Raw genomic sequence first — 25,376 nt, 5'->3', positions numbered from 1 at the left:
ATTTATATGTTTTCTGCTTTTAATTGTTATAGATTCTGTGTATGATTGAATAGTGCGCAATATTTGATTATTCATGCAGGCTATTTTTGCTAATTGGGGGTCGTGGAATCTGTAATTGTTCGATTACCTCCGTCCCGATAGCAACTGACGTAATTGGATTTAAGTGAGAAAAATATACGATCTAGTTTAAACGAACCCTCGTAGCGTGTTTGTCGGTTAGGATTGGACTTCTGTAATTATTAATGCAATCGAGAAATTAAATCTTATAGTCGTACCTAGGGTTGTCTATTGGTTAGAAAAATAGTCAACGGTCGTACCTTGGCTATTGATAAAGTAAGGAAAAGTTGGCTATCAGAGTTTGTTGATGGCTATAGCCAATCTGGAAATGAGTAATTGAATTATCTTTGCATCGATAATCAGTTGAATGGACCGTGTCTAAAAAGTTGTACTTTTGGCTAGAGTCGTATTTGTGAGGACCCGAATTTTCCTCACTTATAATTCTATTTTAATGGCTTAATTAATTATTTATTCACCCGCTTTTTCCGAATAATTTATTTCAACCATTTTAAATCCATTTATATGGAATAATGTCTCAATTATATTTTTAAACCGTCTCGTTAGTAAATTTAATTTTCTAGAGCTCGTTTAGTGGAAAATAGCGAGTACACATTTTTTGAGATAATAATTGATCCGAGAGTACAATAATCTTGGAGAATTGAGGACTCATGTTTTATTTCTAAAATGGTTATTTTATTAATTACATTAGTAGTAGTTAATTATATAATCGTTATATAAATTTTTCGTAAATTCCGTCTTATTGCACGAGAATTGGAATTTCGCGTATATCGAGTTGGAATGGTTAAACGGAGACTTAAGAAACTTATACTAGACTACTAAGAGTGAATAATTATAGTGTTAAAAGAATTATATTTGGAGGTTTAGTGCACAGGTGTATCAAACCCGAAAGAAAACGGTGGTACGAAACCCTATCGAGTCACTATTAGGGGTTGACTTTGTGCACCAACTTTAAGTTAGCTTCTCCAATACAATTCTTCATTCTTGTTCTCCAAGAATTAGACCACCAAACACTCCTCACTCCCTCAATTTTCGGACGGACCAAGAGACAAGAAAAAGGAAGAAAAAAAACTCCATTGTTTAGCTTCAAATCACCCACCAAATCTCCACCAAATCACCTACAACTTGGAGATCAACTCTAGCTATAAGAAAGGCTTCATCTTGCAGTTTTTCTTGGAGTTTTTGTGGTAAAAATTTCTGGTTTCTTCTTGGGTTTTGAAGGTATAAATATCTTCCCCAAAATTTTTACTTTCTTGTTTCATTTCTTGGTTTTGAAGCTTGTAGCTTCACTCTTCTTGTTGTTGCTTGGATTTGGATGGTTGAAGTGGACTCTATGAACTCCCACCTTGGTTATATAAGAACTTCCATGATGTTTATATGTGTGTTTGTGATGAGTTTTACTAGAAGAAACTAGAAGAGGAAAAAGAAAGAGAGAAAACCGTGAGAGGGAGTAAGAGGCCGAATCTGCCCTGTTGTTGCTCTTACTTGAATTTCAAAAATTTGATGGTTATTGGACTGTGAAACTGATATATATATATATGTTATAAAGTGTGTGTAGAAAGTTTCTACCAGAAATCATGTGAATTGGTTGGATAAAAATTGAATTTTGGCAAGAACAAAATCTGGAAAATGTGTAACAGTGGTCCTCTGGCAGTGTTCTTTGAATGAACATATCTCTCTGTCTGGACGTCAGAATCAAGTACCGTTTGTGGCATTTAAAACTAGACACTTTTAGTTTTCTAACGGTATAAAATGTATCCCCTGATTTGAACTGAGTGAGCCATACTAGTTCTTCAAAATTACCTGTTCTGTTTTATTGCTGTGCTAGAGAGTCAGTGATGTGCTGGAACTTGTTGCTCGAATTTGAGCAAGCTATGAGTTGAATTTCAAAATGATTTCTTCTGATAAATTGTAACCTTTTGAATGTAGTTTCCAAATCCACCAACCATGCTCAATTCCAATATGAATTGAGTGATTTATGGGCTGATTTTGAAAGTGTGATAAAGATGGAAATCTGAAAAAAAATCCCTTCCTTCATGTTGGCCGACAGGTTTAGCTTGATGTGGGAGGTTTTGTTTCGAAATTCTTGATGACCATTATTTGTCAAGTACTCATTAAATGTTTCTAGAACACTGGTTTCACAAATGAACCAAATTGGACTGATTTCATGATACAAAGTGTTTGAAAAGGAAAGTGAACCTTGAGTTGGCAGATTTGCTTTGAAAATTTCACAAAGTTTAGTCGTTTTGTTAACTGACTTCCCGTATGAATTTTTGCATGAAATTTGATAAAGAAGTAGCCCTTATATGGTAGTGTAATAATACCAAATTTGGTGCCATTCCAAATCCATTTCGATACCCAACTAAAGTCTCAAAATTTATGTTTCAAATTTGGAAAATTGGCCAACAGTCTTCAATTTTGAACCAACTTTCAGCTGCGATATCTTGGTGCTCAAAACTCCGATTCTTGTTCCGTTTGTTTTGTTTTAAACTTTGATTGTAACTCTAATTGAATTTCAAATTTCGGAGGCTAGTTCACATTTTGTGAATTTTGCTGAATTTCCGAGGTTCACCAAAAACCAACCCCGAATCTGTCTTGGGAGTCCAAAACATCAACTTGAAAATGAATTTCAAGTGTCTTCCATTTTGAATATCAGAAAAGTGTCTTCTAGGAACTTTTAGTACTTTGGAATTAGTTTCTAATGGTACTAATTTTTCCAATTTTGGACTTACGGAGAGTGAGATATGATTTTTCAAAGATTGCACTTCAAATCTGAAATTTCTGAACTTAAAGGAAATTGAGTTTTTAGAACTCTTCATTTTCCTTCGATATTGCTTGACCATTTTACACTTGATTTCAAAGACAAAAATCAGATTTTTCTTGTAATATTAAACCCCACTTTTGAGCCTCGATTTACGAGAAATTAAGGCTCATTTTCATGATTTTTTTTAGATTGTACAAGTGTACAATCTCCCTTGTTCATAAGGGATTTATAAGTGATAATATGTTATAGCCAATTATTATTTACTCAGGCACTCAAGGGGACCTTCAAAAGGAACTCGAAGCGGACGTCTAAACACTTGTTTGAGCACTTACTTACTTGTTTTGAATTGGTGAGTGTTCCATATAGGAGTACGTGATTTGAATAGTTTTATGACATGTTTACTCCATGGTCATTATGTGTTTAACTGTTAAGTGCTATCGATAATTGCTCCTATGAACTTTTTCATCGTATGTGACTTGAATAGTATTGCTATATGTTTGCCGATTAACCGTGTTACTGGATTACTTGACTACTTGATTACCTGATTACCGAAAATTACGTGTTTATATGACACTACGGCATATTGCTTACGTGTTTAAGTGTTAAGTGTTACTAATAATTGTTCATATGAAATTGCCTGCCGTTTTAAGGCGAGTGTGTACTTTATCTCACTCGACCTACTAAAATGATAAATTTACCGATTTACTTGATTACTTGTGCATGTTGTAAGTTCTAAACTGAACTGGGCCCTGCCCTTGGTTACTAACCTACTCGAGCCAGAACTAAGCTCGGTCGGGTAGGTTGGAACTCTGGGCCACCGTTTCGGTATACTCGAGTACTACCACTGGAGGGATAAGGTAATGGCCAGACAAATCGAGGGGATTTGAAGTTATAAGGTGAAGTTGACCAAAATGGTTCCATTGGAACACCGAATCCTTTAATATGTGTTTATTTCTATATAATGATAACTGTTTCATGTTAATGTGTCAATGTGCAACCTTAAACCATGCATATGTTATGCTCAAATTACTTGAATTATTAGAACTGTTAGAGTGTCTTGGAACTTCACTGGGCTATGTACCTCATTCCACGTTTTTGTTTTCCTTAACAGGGTTCAAGACCGAGAGTGTCCGTGAATAGTATAAAGTTGTTTTCTTTTTTGGAAACTTTAAGTTGTATTGTAGCAGATGGCTGTAGTACATATTCTTTTGGGTTGTATTAAGCTTGAGAGCTAACTAATTGTAAGTATGAGGTGTTCTGGAGTACTTTAAATATATATATTGAAGTTATTTGAAGTATTCCTAGTTTTGAATTATGTATTGTAGTGAATCCCAACGAGAGTTAGGCACGCGTCCCGCCGATACCCTTGGGTTCGCCCTAGGGAGAAGTGGGGCGTCATAGTTGGTATCAGAGCTTAGATTTTAGATCTTTGTAGTGTATCTTAGTAGGAGTGGGCACGGGTCGGGTACCCGCCCCGAACGGTAATTGGCTGACCCGACCCTAACATGTCGGGTCACTATTTTTTTGACCCTAATCTGCTCCGATCTCCTTCCGGTATCCGATCCTCGGATACCCGAAAAATAGGGGCGGGTCATAGGGTACCCGCCCCTATTTTCAATCTATAAATTTCTTTAAAACAATTTATAAACCAATTCCACAAGTCCAATAGGGAAAACATTATTCATTCTCTGGTTATATACTAGCTCGTTTGGGTTTGATACGCATACATATCTGTAGTATGCTTTGCATTTTGTAATCACTGGATAGCTAGCAAAAGTAAACACAAACAAATTAAAGAAAAGATAATTGCATCATTAGGGAATGGTACTTCAACCCCTGACCACTCTGTATTATGGCACAGTAGTATTAAGTAGGAAGGCCAGAGTCACGGAGTACCCTATCAAAAACCAAAAGCAACTGCCTGAAGTGCATAACCAAAATGATTAACAAAACAGATTGATTGTGTAAGGAGCAGAGAGAAGCTGGAGAATTGCCAAACACATAACAGGGACCTAAACAGAGGTATTGTGTCGAAGCAGTATTAACACAAGAAGTGGAAGTGCCAAGAATATAGAAAGCCACCAAAAGAGGTATTGTAACAACAATTTCCCACCTCCTAGCATCGAGCAAGGAGTAGTGTACTGTAATCACTCCAACCAAAATTTTAATAAGGTCCAAACCTACACGTAATATACACCATCACCTGAAGAAGCTGGATAGCCATCAATTAAAGAAGGTCCAAACCTGCAGATGAAGAAGGTCGGCATTTTACAGCTTCTGCTTAAGGCTTGAGAAATCGAAATCGAAACACTCTGTTGCATCGTCTGCTTGAGGGCTGAGACTTGCAGGCTTGAGTTCAACTTGACAAAATTGAAGAGATGGAGAAAGGAGGTCGAGAAGCAGAAGAAGAAAATGAAATGAGTGAAGACGGAAGAGTGTCGGCTGAAGCTGAGGCTAAACCCTGAATGGATGACCGATGGATTGATTTAGCTTAGGAACTTTGGGTTAATAACTTAAAATATTATACAATTACCCCTATATTTTTAATATTTATATATTATACCCCCGGGTCGGGTACCCGCGGGTTTTTACTTTCACGATCCGTATCCGTATCCGAATATTTAGGGTACCCGACCCTATCTGATCCGCTGATTGAAATCGGATCGGGTATCCGATTTTTCGGTGCGAATCGGGTCGGGTCTCTCGGGTTTTTGGATTTTCGGATTTTTTTACCCACCCCTATATCTTAGCCTTAAAATTTTAGGATGCCGGACTGTGGGACTGGTTTGAAAGTTAAGTGACTATTTGTAGGGATGAAAATCAGAGCCGCTTCGCGTGGTCTTTGCGCGGGGTGAGCATGGGCCAAATGGTGTTATGGTCCTTATTATTTGAATGAGTAAAGGTTTAAGTACCCTTCTAGAGTGTAAGCTGTGAATCATGAATGTGATAGTTACAAAACCTTTATCTTGATACTTGGAGAAAAATTAGATATATATGTTGGTTAGGAATCTCAAATGTGGCGATTTACTCTTGGGACCGGCCGGCTCGAGTTGTGAATTACCTTGTTTCGGATTCTTGTACCCGAGTACTTAAGAGTTGAGGGTAATTCTAAGGACTTGAGATCTCCATTTGTGGGGAATAAGAACAAATTGATATTTCACGTGAATAGTTACAGGAAACCAATAATCGTTTGGTTAAGATGATACAATAATTAAGAGCGGGAGGTGGAGAAGATCATAGCCCAGAAGATCCTAGTGTTGGGAATGAAGTTGAACGTGTCAGGGAACGGGAATCATCTAGTTCCAATTAATCTAGTGAAACTTTACTTTTGATCTTTTGTAATGGAATGACGGGAATAGGACTTAAGAGTTTGTACCTTGGAGATTCATGTATTTTTGTTAATCACTTGTTTACTTTTGTTTATTGACCTTGACTTGGTATGTACTTTACTTGACCGTAACTTGTGTTATGATCTGATGAAATCTAGTTTATGTTTGACTTGTATGGTGATAATATTATTTGTGCAAGTGATTTCATTTTTCTTTAAAAGTTGTTACTGGTATGTGTGTGTAGTTCAATTATGGTTTAATGTGAAATTTATGCATATATGAGCTTGCATGTTTAATTATCTTTTTTAAAAGTATTTTCTAGAGTATACGTTTATTTAAACGCAGCTCTTAACTCAAAACTTTGAGAGACTTGTTGAAATACCCTCCATGTATATGTTATTTATTATATATGAGTTTTATTATCCATGCATTGAGTTGCATGATTAATCTTCTTAAACATATTTGAGAAATTTGTAATATGTATTGATGATGATGGCAAAACACATTATTTGAAGTTTCTTACTAAGAAAATTTAGTTTCGAATCATGAAGAAAAGTTCGTATCTTTTAACTCTAATTTTGAAATTGTGAATTGCATTTTACCACACACATATCGAAAATACATTTAAACCCTCGATTATATCTCGTATGTTATGATTGACTTGATTTGAACAAAATTTGATTGGTCGTTTGGGACAAAAAAAACCAGGTCATTTCTAAAATTGTTAATTTTAAAAATCGAATGCCAGTAAATGGTTTTAGACAAATTGAGTCTGAAAATTTTGATAAGCATAGCTAAAAGGGTATGATATTATCCTAGATGTGAATTTCGAGAACGAAATTCTTTTAAGGAGGGAAGGTTGTGAGGACCCGATTTTCCTCATTTTCCTCACTTATAATTCTATTTTAATGGCTTAATTAATTATTTATTCACCCATTTTCTCCGAATAATTTATTTCAATCATTTTAAATCCATTTATATGGAATAATGTCTCAATTATATTTTTAAACGTCTCGTTAGTAAATTTAATTTTATAGGACTCGTTTAGTGAAAAATAGCGAATACACATTTTTCGAAACAATAATCGATCCGAGAGTACAATAATTTTGGAGAATTGAGGACTCATGTTTTATTTCTAAAATGGTTATTTTATAATTAATTACATTAGTAGTAGTTAATTATATAATCGTTATATGGAATTTTCGTAAATTTCGCCTTATTGTGCGAGAATTGGAATTTTGCGTGTATCAAGTTGGAATGGTTAAACGGAGACTTAAGAAACTTATACTAGACTACTAAGAGTGAATAATTATAGTGTTAAAAGAATTATATTTGGAGGTTTAGTGCACAGGTGTATCAAACCCAAAAGAAAACGGTGGTACGAAACCCTATCGAGTCACTATTAAGGGTTGACTTTGTGCACCAACCCTAAGTTAGCTTCTCCAATACAATTCTTCATTCTTGCTCTCCAAGAATTAGACCACCAAACACTCCTCACTCCCTCGATTTTCGGACAGACCAAGAGACAAGAAAAAGGAAGAAGAAAAACTCCATTGTTTAGCTTCAAATCACCCACCAAATCACCCACCAAATCACCTACAACTTGGAGAGCAACTCTAGCTAGAAGAAAGGCTTCATCTTGCGGTTTTTCTTGGAGTTTTTGTGGTAAAAATTTCCGGTTTCTTCTTGTTTTTTGAAGGTATAAACATCTTCCCCAAAAGTTTTACTTTCTTGTTTCATTTTTTGGTTTTGAAACTTGTAGCTGCACTCTTCTTGTTGTTGCTTGGATTTGGATGGTTGAAGTGGACTCTATGAATTCCCACCTTGGTTATATAAGGACTTCTATGATGTTTATATGTGTGTTAGTGTGTTTGTGATGAGTTTTACTAGAAGAAACTAGAAGAGGAAAAAGAAAGAGAGAAAACCGTGAGAGGGAGTAAGAGGCTGAATCTGCCCTGTTGTTGTTCTTACTTGAATTTTGAAAATTTGATGGTTATTGGACTGTGAAACTGATATATATATGTTATAAAGTGTGTGTAGAAAGTTTATACCAAAAATCATGTGAATTGGTTGGATAAATATTGAATTTTGGCAAGAACAAAATTTGGAAAACGTGTAACAGTGGTCCTCTAGCAGTGTTCTTTGAATGAACATATCTCTCTGTTTGGACACTTGTAGTTTCTAACGGTATAAAATGCATCCCCTGATTTGAACTGAGTGAGCCGTATTAGTTCTTCAAAATTACCTGTTCTGTTTTATTGTTGTGCTAGAGAGCCAATGATGTGCTGGAACTTGTTGCTTGAATTTGAGCTAACTATGAACTGAATTTCAAAATGATTTCTTCTGATAAATTGTACCCTTTTGAATGTAGTTTCCAACACCACCAACCATGCTCAATTCTAGTTTGAATTGAGTGAGTTATGGCCTGATTTTGAAAGTGTGATAAAGCTGGAAATCTGGAAAAATCCCTTCCTTCATGCTGGCCGACAGGTTTAGCTTGATGTGGGAGGTTTTGTTTCGAAATTCTTGATGTCCATTGTTTATCAAGTACTTATCAAATGTTTCTAGAACACTGGTTTCACAAATGAACCAAATTGGACTGATTTCATGATACAAAGTGTTTGAAAAGGAAAGAGAAGCTTGAGTTGGCAGATTTGCTTTGAAAATTTCACAAAATTCAGTCGTTTTGTTAACTGACTTCCCGTATGAATTTTTACATGAACTTTGACAGAGAAGTAGCCCTTATATGGTAGTGTAATCACACCAAATTTGGTGCCATTCCAAGTCCATTTCGATACCCAACTAAAGTCCCAAAATTTATGTTTCAAATCTGGAAAATTGGCCAACAGTCTTCAATTTTGAACCAACTTTGATCTGCTATATCTTGGTGCTCAAAACTCCGATTCTTGTTCCGTTTGCTGTGTTTTAAACTTTGATTGTAACTCTACTGGAGTTTCAAATTTCAAAGGCTAGTTCACATTCTGTGAATTTTGCCGAATTTCCAAGTTTCACCAAAAACCAACCCTGAATCTATCTAGGGAGTCCAAAACAGCAACTTGAAACCGAATTTCGAGTGTCTTCCATTTTTAATCTCAAAAAGTATCTTCTAGGAACTTTTAGTACTTTGGATTTAGTTTCCAACGGTACCAATTTTTCCAATTTTGGACTTACGGAGAGTGAGATATGATTTTTTAAAAATCGCACTTCAAATCTGAAATTTCTGAACTTAAAGGAAATTGAGTTTTTAGAACTCTTCATTTTCCTTCGATATTGCTTGATCATTTTACACTTGATTTCAAAGACGAAAATCAGATTTTTCTTGTAACATTAAACCCCACTTTTGAGCCTCGATTTACGAGAAATTTGGCTCATTTTCATGATATTTTCTTAGATTGTACAAGTGTACAATCTCCCTTGTTAATAAGGGATTTATAAGTGATAATGTGTTATAGCCAATTATTATTTACTCAGGTACTCAAGGGGACCTTCAAGAGGAACTCGAAGCGGACGCCTAAACACTTGTTTGAGCACTTACTCACTTGTTTTGAATTGGTGAGTATTCCATATAGGAGTACGTGATTTGAATAGTTTTATGATATGTTTACTCCATGGTCATTATGTGTTTAACTGTTAAGTGCTACCGATAATTGCTCCTATGAACCCTTTCACCGTATGTGACTTGAATAGTATTGCTACATGTTTACCGATTAACCGTGTTACTGGATTACTTGACTTCTTGATTACGTGATTACCGAAAATTGCATGTTTATATGAAATTATCGCATATTGCTTATGTTTTTAAGTGTTAAGTGTTACTAATAATTGTTCATATGAAATTTTCCACCGTTTTAAGGCGAGTGTGTACTTTATCTCACTCGACCTACTAAAATGATGAATTTATCGATTTACTTGATTACTTGTGTATGTTGTAAGTTCAAAGCTGAACTGGGCCCTGCCCTTGGTTACTAATCTGCTCGAGCCAGAACTGACCTCGGTCGGGTAGGTTGGAACCCTAGACCACCGTTTCGGTATACTCGAGTACTACCACAGGAGGGATAAGGTGATGACCAGACAAACTGAGGGAATCTGAAGTTATAAGATGAAGTTGACCGAAATGGTTCCACTGGAACACCGTATCCTTCAATATGTGTTTATTTCTGTATAATGATAACTGTTTCATGTTAATGTGCCAATGTGCAACCTTGAACCACGCATATGTTATGCTCAAATTACTTGAATTATTAGAACTGCTAGAGTGTCTTGGAACCTCACTAGGCTGTGTAGCTCATTCCACGTTTTTGTTTTCCTTAATAGGGTTCAAAACCAAGAGTGCCCGTAAATAGTATTAAGTTGTTTCCTTTTTTGGAAACTTTAAGTTGTTGTCGCGCCCCATTTTTTAAAATAAAGAAAAATGAATTTTGGATTATTTTTGAGTGAAAAATGAGTTTTTGATTTTTTAGAAAATAAAGAAAATTGGTCTAAATGGAACTTGAAAATGCGACGATTTTGACCCAAAATAATAGTTTAAAAAGGGTTTTTGAATGAAAAAATGGAGTCGCCACTTGATATTGAGTTAAGGTGTTCCAAGTCACCTAAAAATAAATTTTTAGATAAAATTATGGAAAACCTTTTTTAAACGACTCCTATATCTACGAAAATCAAAGAAAAGATTCGAGAGTCACATTGGAAGAAAGGGAAGGCAAGGATAAAGAATCCGAGGTACCTTTTCAACCTAGCCAAGGTTAGTTGCGTGATTTAGTCAAAGATTTTCTTATTTTTAACCTAAGAATTTGTCACATTTGGATGTACTATATGAATGCAAAACCTAGACCTAGGAGGGTGGGGGGTCGGAATTTCTCTTCAAAATTTAATTGGTGCAAATCACATTAATTATGATGCCCAAATAGTGACTCTTTGGAGAGGTCACGAATAATGCAAAAATATGAGACTATAAAAAAAGAAAAAGGATAAAATAATTATACGAATATACATGACCTACAGGAATGCATCATGTCGGGTACGGGAGACTAATGTTCGTGACTCAATTTTCCCTTTCGTAGAGGGAATACGAGTGTGTTAAGGTTAGAAAGCCAAACTCGTCCATATCCCATATTCAAGGGATTTTTCCTAATCTAATCAAGCAAATGTACTAATCTATCTCTAATTTTTCTTATATGAAATGCAAATCTAATGTTATGTCTTATATAATTATATAAAGAAAAATATAAAAATAGGGGATATGAATATAAGAGGGAATATGAGGAAAAATAAATACATATATGTACGGGGAGTATTTATATATAAGGGGGGAATTATGGGATGAGGAATATAGGTATAAAGGGAAATATGCAAAAAATGATAGAAGACCCTAAAGTATGCATGAAAATGTGATGTTTTATCACACAAGCATGATCTAAAGCGTGGAGGGTTCCTAAGGGTCTAGCGTTGGACTAGCCCATATTTCTACTTTATCACTAGCGTTGGACAAGTGAGAAATCAGACAAAAGAACCACAACTAGCGTTGGACTAGTGTGGTATTGAGAAATGGATCACAACTAGCGTTGGACTAGTGTGATAACATGTCACATATTAATTATAACTAAATTAATCATGTAAAGCTTGATAAAAGCATGTAAACACATATATCACATAAACACATAACACATAATCATGATATCTAGATGCAAAACCCTAAGAAAGCGGTAACACATAGCACATAGGCATGCAAATCAGACAAAGCAAAATAAAGCAAATAAAGCCCTAACTATTACACTTGGGGCCCTAACTACAATCTAAGGGGGGAAGGAATGAAATAAATAAATAAATAAATCCCCTAACTATTACATATTCTATCTAAATATAGGTCTTGAACCTAACTATTACAACTTTGGCATTCAAGTGCCTTTCACATAATTACATTAAAATAAACGCACAAAATTAAAGTAAAATTAAATAATTAAAGAAATAAATGAATGAAAATGAAATAAAACATTAAAAATCATGCAATTACACACATAAAACACATAAGTGCACATAGGATCAAATAAATCAGAAATAAGGGATAGAATGTACCTCCCTGGAGTTGGAGCCCTAATGACACGCATTTACTTATTTAACCTCCAAAATAATAAAAGGGGTCAAGGCATCACTTTAATTAAGTAACATGTAACGAAAATTAAACACCAACTGAAAATTAAACACGAAATAAAATCAAGAGCGAAATAAACCATCTGAGTGTAAGAAATTAAAGCAAACACAATCCAAATTCCAAAACAATTTAAAGGTTTTAAGAGTCAAAAATGAAATACCAAATTTAATGGTTTAAGATGGGATTTATCGAAATCAAATGTTAAAACTTCACAAAAGAGGAAAGGAAACCTATTTATTATAATTAAACAACAAATTACTCAAAGTTCTACTAAAAATCAAAATTAAACTATAAGTCCCTAAAAGTTATTAAACCCCAAATTTCATCTTAAAATTCACTAAAAATTTACCCAACAATCCCATTAAATCACATCAAAGGAAAAAGACTAGTTAAAGGGACAAAATTGATCAAATTATCCAATTGATTGGGCCATAGTGGCGTTAGGTGGAAACAATAGGGAACGAAGTGCAATTTAGACAACATATGCATGCATGCAAACAAGTTGTTTTGCTTCTATTTTTCTGCTGCAATTTTCATCCGAGAGCTTTTGTAACCCCATGAAAACTTTCGGCAAACAAGATTCATGCAAAACTTTGATCCATCTCCAATTAAACATGGCTAAACACCTATTAACAATGGGATTCTTGGAAGACTTTCATGCAAGTTTCATGCAGCAAATAAGCTTCTGCAACTGAAAGAATGTTTCTGCAAATTATTTTCCTATGCTATTCAGTTTCAGCAACCGAAAGACACTCATGGTTCGTGAGGTAAGAGAACAATATCATACCAAAGCATCAACCCAATCACCTAGTTTTTGATGAACATGCACTTCTGGAACGAAGAGAAGCAAGTAACTCACGAGGGAATGAAATAATACTTCAGCAAGTGCAGACCAATTCACTTCAATCTTACTGCAACTTACTCATGAAGCATGTTCATACAAAACAACTTAAACCCAACCTACCAAGTGTAATGATTTTCAACCCATTGATGCCATTACCTCAGAAATACATTCCAACAGATTTGAAAGTGCAGCCATATGAAAAATGCAGTAAAGGTGCATAAGGAATAAAAGTTGCAGCGAACATGCATATGGTATACCAACCAACCGAACACCAAAGAAATCATAAGCTTCAAACAACTCTGAGCTCTACCGTGGACCTAACATGAACTAGCATCAGGAACATGGGTTACACCCAAACTTTTAATGAAGGAAACAGATTCTTAAGACACAATCCTACCCACTGAAAAGAAAAACAGCCATGAAGGAGAAATTTAAGAGACAACGAGCATGATCCCAGGTACCAAATCCAACCCAACTCTCAGAAACAAACCCCCAAAACTTCCACACAGATTTCTCAAGAAGACAACTTCACCTCATCAAGACTTGATAAACACAAAATGCATGATTCATGTTCCCTTAATGTCAAAGCTAATGACTTCTCTAAATGCAACTTTAATGGCAGATATTGTTCATGACATTCCAATCAAACAACAAGCCAAAGGAAACATGTTAATTGAACTACAATTTCAGCAAACCAAATGAAACCCAAACTGTTCGCATGTACTGCTGCAACAAGCCGAGAATTTCATGCTTGTTGCAGCAGCTTTTGCACCTTTAAACTCCAAACAAACACACTCTGAATCCAGCCATGTAGCAACAAACATTGTTTTTTTTCCATTTTCATCCTAAAATCATGAATTTAAACACATAAAATGTCAAAACACAGAATCATGTCAAATCTGTAAATTTCACTCGCAACTTGTGTCTTCATTTTCACTTCTGCGTTTCATTAACATGATGCAAATCAAGTCCAAATCAACAAATATGCATATGACAGCCAAGAAACCGACACAAACAAGCAACGTACATAGTAGCAATCGACGAAGCATTGAAACTTTCATTGAAACTGTGAAATATCTTTTGTAACCGTGAACCTTGGACAAAATGATCTAAACCCAACCTCATAAATGATCTAAGTTCCTACCCCAAAACTCCAGTCCAACCCATCAGATTCACACAGAAACAGGTATGAAAAGGAAACTTCAGTACATTCATCAAGTAAACTAAGAACAAAACAGGTAAAAGACATCACCTTTATCCCTTCCAAAGGCAAAATCAAGGCTGGGATGATCAAAAAGGGGTCGTTGCTCAATCCAAAATCTTCTCTTTCTGGTTCTGCTACTCTTCCGTTCTTCCTTTCTTTCCTTACTTTCTTTTTCCCTCTCGGTTTCTCCTCTCACTCTCCTTCCTTGCTGTTTTTTCTTTGGCTTTTTACTAGAACCTCTCTTTTCCAGTTTTCCTTTCTCCTTCTCTCCCTTTCTTTTCTTTCTGCTGTCTCCTCTATCCTCTCCGTTTTTGGTTCTCAAAACCCAGCCGCCGCCTCTACTATTTCATTCCCTTTTTTAGCCGTCACCAGATCCTCTATGCTCTCTGTACCCCTTTCATTACACTCCTTTTTCCTTTTTATATCAAATGAAACCCTTAAACCCTCATCTCAAGGGTTCCTAAAGATCCTCAGCTCACCTCTTCTCTTTAGCCTTCCGATTGGCTTTCTTCTAGATCATTCTTGGTTTCGGATGAAAGCCAGGTGGAATGGATTTGGCATGATCCAATGGCAAGGAAAAATGATGGGAAGAAAAATGGGGAAATGGGATGGAACCGAGCTGCATTTTACTTCTGTACCTTCGCGCATGGTTTCTGATATGAAACTAAAGAAATGTTTGTCCGTGTGAAGCTCAGGCACCTTTTTTTTAACAATAATGAAATAATTTTCTTAACACAAATGGAAATGAAACGAGATCAATAAAAGCCAAATTTGATTGATGATTTTTCCTTTCTATTTTACTAATTTTCACTTAATTTAGGTAAACAAACAACTAATTTTCATAAATTGAATCTAAAAATTTAAAGCATATTTTCTGTGAACAATTTCTTTTTTTGATAAATTTTAATAAAAATTAAGAGACTAATGAGCAAAAAAAAAAGAATAATAATCATCATTTATCATAAAAATGAAAATAATAATAAATAAAGCTAAATTAAAAATTTGGTATCTAAAATGCTAAAAAAATGTCTAAAAACAAAAACCATGAGATTAATAAGTAAAACTAGATAATTATCAATAAAAACTAAAAATAAATGATAAATAAAGCTAAATTAAAATTTGGTGTCTACAGCTTGCCCCTCTTTGTCTGAATTTCGAAGAAACTCGAGACAAAGACGTAGACACCAAATTCTTACCTCTAGTTATTCATTTTGTCGTGAGTCGGAATATGCAAGTATAGGAAGATTAGTGGGGTGAAAACTCAAGTCTTTATTTGGTCAGTGGGATGAATACCCGAGCCTGCCTTGGCTTGGTCAGTGGGATGAACACCCGAGCCTACCTTTACTTGGTTAGTGGGATGAATACCCGAGCCTGCCTTCGTTCGGTCAGTGGGATGAATACCCAAGTCTGCCTTCACTTGGTCAGTGGGATGAATACCCGAACCTGCCTTCACTTGGTCAATGGGATGAATACCCGAGCCTGCCTTCATTTGGTCAGTGGGATGGGACTCGAGCCTGCCGTAACTAGGTCAGTGGGATGAATACTTGTGACAGCCCCACCTCCCCCTAAGGCGAACCAGAGGGTTCGGCGGGCCGCCTGCCCAGCTCTCGCCGGGACTCAGTCGCTTACTACAGTCCTCAAACAAATATAAGATAAATCTCAATATAACTCAAATGAATTACAAGATAAAACTCAAATATTCATCCAAGTCTCCAATAATTAATTACATATCAAAAGCGAAGCGTCCACGCTTCCGCTGCGCCACTCTGATCCTTGATACCAACCATTCACACGGAGAACTTTAATATAAACGTTTCCTTCGCCTCGAGCCCTGTGGAGGGGAATAAAACATTTTTTTTGGGGTGAGCTAGAAGCTCAGCGAGTAACCAGCAAAATCAGTAATCAAAGATATTTCACAATATTGCATTTCGATCCTTTCGATGATGTCATGATTCAAAGAACAAATGTCCGTTTATTGCTCTCGTGAGCCAGTGAAGTCATAGCACTTGAACACCCAACGCTCAAATAGATCATTTCACATTAACATTAAGAGGGAGCCCCTTTTTGAGCTCCGGAGCCATTTGCTCCAAGTAAACAGAGGTGGAGACATTGGTGTCCAGCACAAGACTCCCCAAGATCTCATTGAAGCCAAAATCATATCATGAATTCACATGCAAGCACGCATGAGATGCAGTCGAGTAAATAATGCAAGAAACATTTCATAAGAAGCTTTAACAATAGTTTGGGGTCACTCACCTCCATGGCTCAGAAATCATCCATCATATAACATTGCCTTGCGCAAATCCAAGTCTTAGTTCACAAACTCAATGCAAACAAGTCCTTTCAAAGTTCGGACAGCACTTCCCCTTGTCTTTCTTTACTTTTCCAGCCATCAAGGCTTCATTATTTTTCTCATTCAAACCCAAAGGTACACACACAACAATAAGTTCATTCAATAGCCATTCAGCAAGCTCCCAGCAGTACAAGTACAAGTCAAGCTAGGGAAAAGTCCGGAAATAAAAGTTAAGCTCAAAACCAGAAAAACAGGTTTTGACATCATTTTGCGGTAATGGTACCAAAGGCACTACGATTATCGGATGAAGGTCCAAGACCCACCGTTTCGAAGCTAAGAGATAGGGTTACAATATTACAGAAGGTCACTAAACCCAGTTTCGAGTGTAACTAGGTCAAAAATGCAAGATACTACACCAGAATCACAAAAATAGATTCACAGAATGCATTCTAGCGGAAACATCATAAATCAGGCTATCCAAGTCCAAATCCAGAAATTCCAAAACCAACTGAAAGCTAGGAAATAGGGATAAATTTCATCAGAAGACCTCAACAACCAATTCGGAAGCAATTCCAGCCAAAACAACCAATTACAGGCGCAATTCTTACATTCGGGTAAAACCAGGACAGCAAGGGTAATTTTGACTTTTCTCATTATATGCTACTCTGATTGACCTGAAATTTTGTAGGCACCTCTAAAATGTCATTCCCTACAACTTTCATGTTTTAAGCCAAGGCCAATTCGGCCTCTAACTAGGAGCTACAAATTCGGGCAGAATGAAGAACATCAAACCCTAACTTTCCAAGATTTCTTCCAAAACAGAAATTGTTTGCAATTAACCACTTTTTCCACCTCATAGAGTCCTTAAACATCATTTCCAATCATCATATATAGCCACACAATCATGTTCATATTAAAACAGAAAAATCCCCAAAAATTATAAAACTTCACCACTTCAACCACAAATCAAGAAATAATCCATAAACTTGCATCTCATACTACCACTAATCATGATTTAAGCATCAATTAAGGAAGGGGGGTGGTTCTTCACAACTCACCTTAGCAACACAAGAAAGAGAGCAACTAGTCACCTTAGCTTTCCAAACAACTTCACAACCAAGCTCAACTCCACCAAACTAAGAGGTTTTATGGAGTAATTGGAAGATTAATCGGTTTAATTGAAAGATTGGGCAAGATTGGAGACTAGAAAATTGAGAGCTTTTCTTCCCTTTTTTGAGCAAGAGAATTTGGCCAAGAAGCTTGCAAAATGAAGAGATTTTTGGCCAATTTTAATTAAATGGTAAAGTTATGAATAGTAGTCAAACTCAAGACTAAATCTTATGGTGACACTTGTCACCTTTAGGTTTAAAACTTATCTTTTTGTCTCTCCAATACAAATATCTTAACATTTTGTAAAATAATATCACTTAATACAAAATTTCAACAAGTTGTCAAAAATATAATGCATTTACCGCACTTGCGGGTCCCACGTTCAAAATACGCTCTTAATTTCTCAAAAACTAACCGATACTAGAAAAATCATTTAAAAACTATCTTTGCTCATAAACTTTATCTGGGGAATTTTTCTAATAAAGAAAATGTAGAAAAGGTGGGCGATTAAAAAAATAAACCCTAAAAAATTAGAAAATTTTCGGGTTCTCACTCTCATTCTTTTCGAGGCGTCACAATACTCGAGCCTGCCGTAACTAGGTCAGTGGGATGAATACTCGAACCTGCTGTTTGATTTGGTCAGTGGGATGGGACCCCAGCCTGCCGTAACTAGGTCAATGGGATGAAAAACCCAAGCCTGCGATAATTAGGTCAGTGGGATGAATACCCGAGCCAGCCTTTTGATTTGGTCAGTAGGATGGAACCCGAGCCTGCTAGATCGATTTGTATAAAAGCTTTCGTAGAATTTTGAGAAGAGAGACAAACGATTTCTTCTAAAATTGCCCCAGTGTAATGCTATTGGACTGTCGGACTTGCAAGAAAAGAAATAATGATAGATAATGCCGCCACTATCCGATCAACCCCTTCTTCAAGAAATGTGTAAGCATGAGTATTTGGACTTCTTATTTGACGTAGCGAGTACTTCAACCTTGCCCTGCGAACAATATCAAGCTTCCATAATTTTTCATACTTAAACCAACATGTCATTTAGTAGCCATTTACTTTCGATAAATCATAGGGATTGCCGTTTGATAGAATGAAAGAGACAAATGGGACCATGAAACACATGAAAAAATATTCGGACCATGAAACGCATGAAAAATATTCTAATTGCACATAATGAAGAGAATTCTAACAATATAAACACATCCATCTATTTTTATTGCACGAAAAAATCATAAATAAACTTGTATACTCAAATTTTGTGCTTGATAAATCGAACACTTTGGTTCTCGAACAAAATGCTACGCTTGACCCTTTGGATATCATCCCTCTGGAGTTCAAATGCTTGACAACAGAACCACAATGTGAGCAGAATTTCCAATGAACTAAGTCACCAGCTCTTCAGATCCAAACTCACTTTTTCTTATAAAACCCCACCTCAGTGCCCTTTCGGGTTTTCACTAAAGGTTGCCCCCGCTCTTTTTATTTTTTATTTTTATTTATTGTTTTTTCTTGTTTTTCTCTTTTTCTTTTCTTTTTTTTTCTTTTCTCTTCTCTTTTTCTCTTCTCTTTTTCTTTTTTTTTCAAAGGTGCCCTTGCAGGTTTTCACCTAATAAACAAATCTTGTCTACTGCCCACATTAATTCAGAAATGTGTTTTAAGAAATAATGGCATCAGTATAACAACCCTTCCCTTGCAAAACAGGTGAAGGTGTTTTTTGACATCATGTGCCATTTGATTAGAAATTTTCCTAAAAAGGCAATATAAAGAACAGAAGTCAGGACTTTTGATTTTTGTAATGGGGTCTAGTGGGGTGCTTAGAAAAGGTTAAGGCTCGAAGGCAGATTTATGAATATTTAGCTTTCCTGAGATCGCATCTTCAAATTAACTCTACTAATAATTGCCCCAGTTTATTTCAATCGAAATTTTTCCTTTAAATTTTTGTTTCTCCATCACTTTTACCTTTTGAAACCTTTTTTTTTAACTTTTTAACTCAAGACTTGCTCCAGTGTGGGGTTTGCGATTCTCAGGGGTTGCCAAACGAAATAATTTGCTCTGAAGGCTCAAAAGGGATAACTAGGGATAGAATGTTTGATTGGAAAGGAAGAAGGCCTGACTTTTCATTCCATTCTTTACATTAACCTTAAAAGGAAAATTTCATTTATCATATGAAAAATTTCTTACACATATCTGAATTAATCGGTTGAGGGAACACTTGGCCATCCATTTCTGCGAGAATGAACGCTCCCCCGGGCAAAATTTTCTGGACAATAAAAGGGCCTTGCCAATTTGGTGCAAACTTCCCCTTAGCTTCCTCTTGTACTGGCAAAATGTGTTTCAACACTTTATCTCTTTCTGTGAATATCCATGGTCTGACCTTCTTATTGTAAGCATGGGCTACCCTCTTTTGATAACATTGACCATGACAAATGGCATTTAACCTCTTCTCATCGATTAAAGTCAATTGCTCATGACGTTGTTTAATCCAATCAGCCTCATCCAGTTTGGCTCCATTAAAATGCGTAAAGAAGGGATTTCGACCTCGGCTGGCAAAACTGCTTCTATTCCGTACATGAGATTATAGGGCGTTGCCCTAGCAGAAGTTCGAATAGCTGTTCTATATGCCATTAATGCATAAGGGAGCTTCTCGTACCAATCACGGTGTCTCTCAGTCATCTTACGGATTATTTTCTTCAAGTTCTTATTTGCGGCCTCCACTGCTCCATTCATCTGTGGTCTATAAATAGAAGAATTCCGATGTTTGATTTTGAACTATTCGCACAATCCATCCACTATGTCATTGTTGAGATTTTTGGCATTATCGGTGATTAACGTCTCTGGTACACCAAAACGACAAATAATGTGCTTCCTTAGAAAGTCCGTCACCACCTTCTTAGTCACATACTTGTAAGACTCAGGTTCGATCCACTTGGTAAAGTATTCAATTGCCACCAGAATAAATCGATGCCCATTTGAAGCGGGAGAGTCAATGGCTCCAATCACATCCATACCCCATATTGAACATGGCCAGGAAGTAGTCATACTGTGTAATTCTGTAGGGGGAGTTCGCATAACATCTCCGTGCAATTGACATTTGATGCATTTCCTAACAAAAACTACACAATCATGCTCCATAGTAAGCCAAAAATAACCCGTCCTCATAATCTTCATTGCTAATAAATGGCCATTCATATGTGATCCGCACACACCACTATGTACTTCTTTCATCAAGTATTCTGCTTCATCCTTATCAACACACCTCAAAAGGCCCAAATCTGACGTCCTTTTGTATACCACCTCTCTATTCAAGAAAAAATTAGATGATAATCTGCGCAAGAACCTTTTAGCAGTCATATCGGCCCCAGGAAGGTAAGACCCTGTTTTGAAAATTTCCTTAATATCACTGTACCAGGGACGGCCATCGGGAGATTTTTCCATAACTAGGCAATGAGCAGGTTTTTCTTGCAAGTGAATCTAGATAGGTTCGATCACCAACTCGTCTGGATGTTGAATCATCGAAGATAAGGTGGCCAAAGCATCGGTGAAGACATTTCTGGCATGTGGAATATGCCTGAACTCCAAACTCCTAAATTTGTTCGTCAAATCCAATAAACTACAGTGATAGGGCACGATCTTCAAATCCCGAGTGATCCACTCTTTGAGAGTCTGATGTACAAGCAAATCGGAATCACTGAACACTATTAAATCCTTAATCTCTATTTCCAATGCCATTTTTTGCCCAAAAATGCAAGCTTCATATTCAGCCATATTGTTAGTACAGAAAAACCGTAGTTTAGCGGAGCCAAGATAATGCTTCCCTTCAAGTGATACTAGAACAGCTCCAGCTCCAATACCAGCTCGAAAGGAATTTGAGGCACCATCAAAGAATAGCCTCCATTCAGAGCATTTTTCATTCATGTCTTCTGCTGTACCAATGAACAGGACCTATTCATCTGGAAAATAAGTATGAAGTGGTTGATAATCGTCCTTCCTTGGGTTTTCAGCCAAGTGATCCGCTATTGCTTGGCCCTTAATGGCCTTTTGCGTGGTAAAAATGATGTCAAACTCAAAAAGGATCATTTGCCATTTAGCCATGCGTCCAGTTGGTATTGGTTTCTCCAATAAATACTTCAAAGGGTCTGACCGAGAAATAAGGTAAGTGGTGTAACTAAGCAAATAATGCCTCAGCTTCTGAGCTGCCCAGGCCAATGCACAGCAATTCTTTTCAAGAAATGTATATTTTGCCTCATAAGACGTGAACTTCTTGCTGAGATAATAAATAGCTTGCTCCTTCTTTCCAGAATCGTCATGCTGCCCCAAAACACATCCCACATCCTCGTCGAGCACAGACAAGTACATAATCAATGGTCGACCCGGCTTGGGTGACACTAAGACCGAGGGGTGCAACAAGTAGTCCTTAATCTTATCAAACGCCTGTTAGAACTCTTCACTCCAATACAATGGCACATTTTTCTTCGGTAATTTAAACAAAGGCTCACATGTGTGGGTCAACTGAGCGATGAACCTTCCAATAAAATTAATCTTCCCTAAGAAACTCTTCACGTCCTTTTACGTTTTTGGCACTGGCATTTCACGAATGGCTTTAATCTTTACTGGATCTATCTTGATACCCTTCTTACTGACAATGAATCCCGATAACTTTCCGGCAGGGGCGGCAAATGCACACTTTGCAGAGTTTAGTTTCAAATCATATCTTCTCAATTTTTCAAATAACCTTTCCAAATCAATCAAATGATCCTCCGCTCTTTTGGATTTGATGATGATGTCGTCCACATAAACCTCCATCTTCTTATGAATCATATCATGGAACAGGGTGGTCATGGTCCTTTGATAAGTGGCTCCGGCATTTTTCAATCCAAATGGCATTACTCGATAGCAAAATGTCCCCCATGGTGTGATAAAAGCAGTTTTCTCCCTATCTTCCTCTGCCATTAAGATCTGGTGATATCCGGCAAAGTAATTAGCAAATGATTCGATCTCATGTCCTGCGGTATTGTCTAGAAGAATATGGATGTTTGGCAACAGAAAATCATCTTTCGGACTTGCTTTATTAAGATTCCTGTAATCAATACAGACTCGCACTTCTCCACTTTTTTTCTGGACAGATACGGGATTTGAAAGCCAAATGGGATAATGAGACACCATGATGATTTTAGCATCGAGCTGTTTCTCAATTTGTTCCTTGATTTTGAGACTCATAAATGGCTTAAACTTGCGAGGTTTTTGCTTCACTGGTGGAAAATTTGGATCAGTTGGCAATCGATGGACCACTATGTCTGTTGAAATTCCAGGCATATCATCATAGGACCAGGCAAACACATCTTGAAACATGGTCAAAAACTCAATCATCTCTTTTCTCTGTTTCTTATTCAAATGAATGCTAATTTTTATCTCCTTAACCTCAGTCTCAGTGCCAATATTAACAACTTCTATTTCTTCTAAGTTCGATTTGGATTTCTCTTCATATTGTTCAAGATTCTTTAATAAAGAGTCAGATTCTTCCTCGTTATCGCTCTCGTCTTGAATTTCTGATTCCAAAATTTCAAATTTGTGAGAAATATCGAGATTGCAATCATCAAATTTTAGAATAGTGATATCCAAAGGGTCAATGTGTTTTATTTTTGGCCATCTGAAAAAGAATAAAATAGATAAAACAATGCGTAAGCAAATCAATTTGGAAAATAAACACTGTACATTTCATTGAATTTGAAGGTAAAGGATAACATCATAACGTGCGATTTAACAAGAGATTCAATATAAGACTTGCATTGAAAAGCATTTGATTAAAAACTATTTACAAAACTGAAAGACAAAAGATAAATAATGCGAATAATTTCTTTCATGGCGACCAAAGACAATTCCCCAGATTTACCGAAATTCCCTTCGAGAGGGAAGGAAATCACTGGTCCAATTCTTCATTGCTTCGATAGGCACCTCTGGAAATTCTGGGTCCTCCAATGGCTCCCCCTCGGAGGCAACCCCCACAAATAGCTCAGACAATCCAACATCCACTTCCTCGATCGGGTCCACTTCATCTCTAATCACCTCTGATGGGTAAGGAAAAGTACAATACAACGGTGGAATACTCATGATAAGTTGCTTCCCTTCCTTCTCCGCCTTTTTGCTATTCATCATTTCTTTTTTATCCTTAGCAGTAGGTTGAAACCCTAATCCAAAAGTATCATTCTTTCCTTGAACTTCTATTGGTTCTAGAATTCCTTGCAGGTTATGCCCAAGACCCCTGCCTATTTCATATCCTTCTTGAATAATTTTTTTGGCCATCATAACACTAGCTTCTGGCAAATTCATTCCCACCACTGGCTTCTCCTTAGATATCCATCCTACGGAGACAATGTGAGCCACGTGGTGAGGAGAAACCAGAGATTTTTTACTACCCCCATCATTTGGTCCAAAATTAACAATCATTGTGCAATCGTCTTCCGCAAAAATTGTGATCAATTGGCCATTCACCATAAATCTCAACATTTGATGGAGCGAAGATGGTATAGCGCCCGAAGTGTGAATCCAAGGCCGTCCAAGGAGAATATTGTAAACAATTGAAAAATCCATGACTTGGCACATGATTTGGAATTGGGCAGGTCCGATTTCCAGTACTAAATTCACTTCTCCCATTGATTCTCTTTTCGCGCCATCAAATCCTCTCACCACGGTGGTAGACCGCCGCAGCTTAGCCTCTTGAACTCCCAACTTAACCAAGGTATTCCATGGACAGATATTGAGAGCAGATCCATTATCTATCAAAACTCTCGGCAAGAGTTTTCCATTACAGCAGACTGAGATATACAATGCTTTGTTGTGTCCAATCCCTTCGACAGTTAAATCTTTGTCAGAAAGAAATCCGGTTGGAAGCCAAAACATGTTCAACTACATTGGTGAATTTATCAACTGGAATATTTTTAGGCACTTGAGCCTTATTTAACACTTTAAGTAAAACCGCTCTATGAAGTTCAGAAGTCATAAGCAGATTTAACATAGAAATTTGAGCGGACATTTTGTCCAATTGCTCAATCACATTCTATTCTCTCTTCGTCAATATCTTAAGGAAATTAAAAGCCTCTTCTTCAATCACAGTTGGTCTCGTTGGCGTAGCACTTTCTTTTGCTTTTATAGGCTCATCAACTGCGGGTTCACCTATGATTCTTCCAGATCTGGTAATGGCATCCACTTCCTTCTTGGGCACTTTTTCTCCTCCAATTAACAGTGTAGGCTCGCTATAATTCCATGGGACCTCTTGTAGATTAAGAATGGGAGTTTGCTCAGGCAATTCAAGTGCCACTAGCTCTGAAGGTTCACATTCGAAAGGTATCACTTCCAGAATAAACGAATCAGTATTTTTCTTGACTTCGTTGGCTTCCTCCTCCAATATGAATGGTTCTCCAATGACCCCCATGATCTCGGCCTCGTATACAATGTACTGTGTAGGTTTCTCGATCTCTTCCTCTATGGTAACAACTCTCACGGTATCCTTGTGCGTAGGGAAAGGGTTCTTACTAACACTTGACCCTTGTTCATCCCTCCTTCTCAGAACTATGTCTCCAACACCAATCATATCTTGAATTTTGTG

The 25,376-nt window shown here is 36.7% G+C and overlaps 1 protein-coding gene across 1 annotated transcript; it reads right to left on the bottom strand.

Moving 5' to 3' along the window:
* Nucleotides 1-22,339: 22,339 nt before the first annotated feature.
* LOC113766785 lies at nucleotides 22,340-24,670 on the bottom strand. The gene is made up of 2 exons (XM_027310937.1): nucleotides 23,695-24,670; nucleotides 22,340-23,319 (listed from the first exon to the last, which is right to left on the bottom strand). Exons 1-2 carry the CDS (start codon nucleotides 24,668-24,670, stop codon nucleotides 22,340-22,342), a joined length of 1,956 nt encoding a protein of 651 aa, XP_027166738.1.
* Nucleotides 24,671-25,376: the final 706 nt, after the last annotated feature.

The sequence above is a fragment of the Coffea eugenioides genome, chromosome 3, assembly GCF_003713205.1.
Source record: "Coffea eugenioides isolate CCC68of chromosome 3, Ceug_1.0, whole genome shotgun sequence".
Lineage (NCBI taxonomy): Eukaryota > Viridiplantae > Streptophyta > Magnoliopsida > Gentianales > Rubiaceae > Coffea > Coffea eugenioides.
Note: the sequence above shows the minus strand (reverse complement) of the source record. Positions and strands in the feature narration are given on the sequence as shown.

What these genes read in the sequence shown, in the direction of transcription:
- LOC113766785 (XM_027310937.1), bottom strand. Translation starts at nt 24,670, where the DNA reads ATGTTTTGGCTTCCAACCGGATTTCTTTCTGACAAAGATTTAACTGTC. An exon ending in AGCAATGAAGAATTGGACCA is followed by an intron (nt 23,320 to 23,694) that starts GTGATTTCCTTC and finishes TTTTGGAATCAG; the next exon opens with AAATTCAAGACGAGAGCGAT.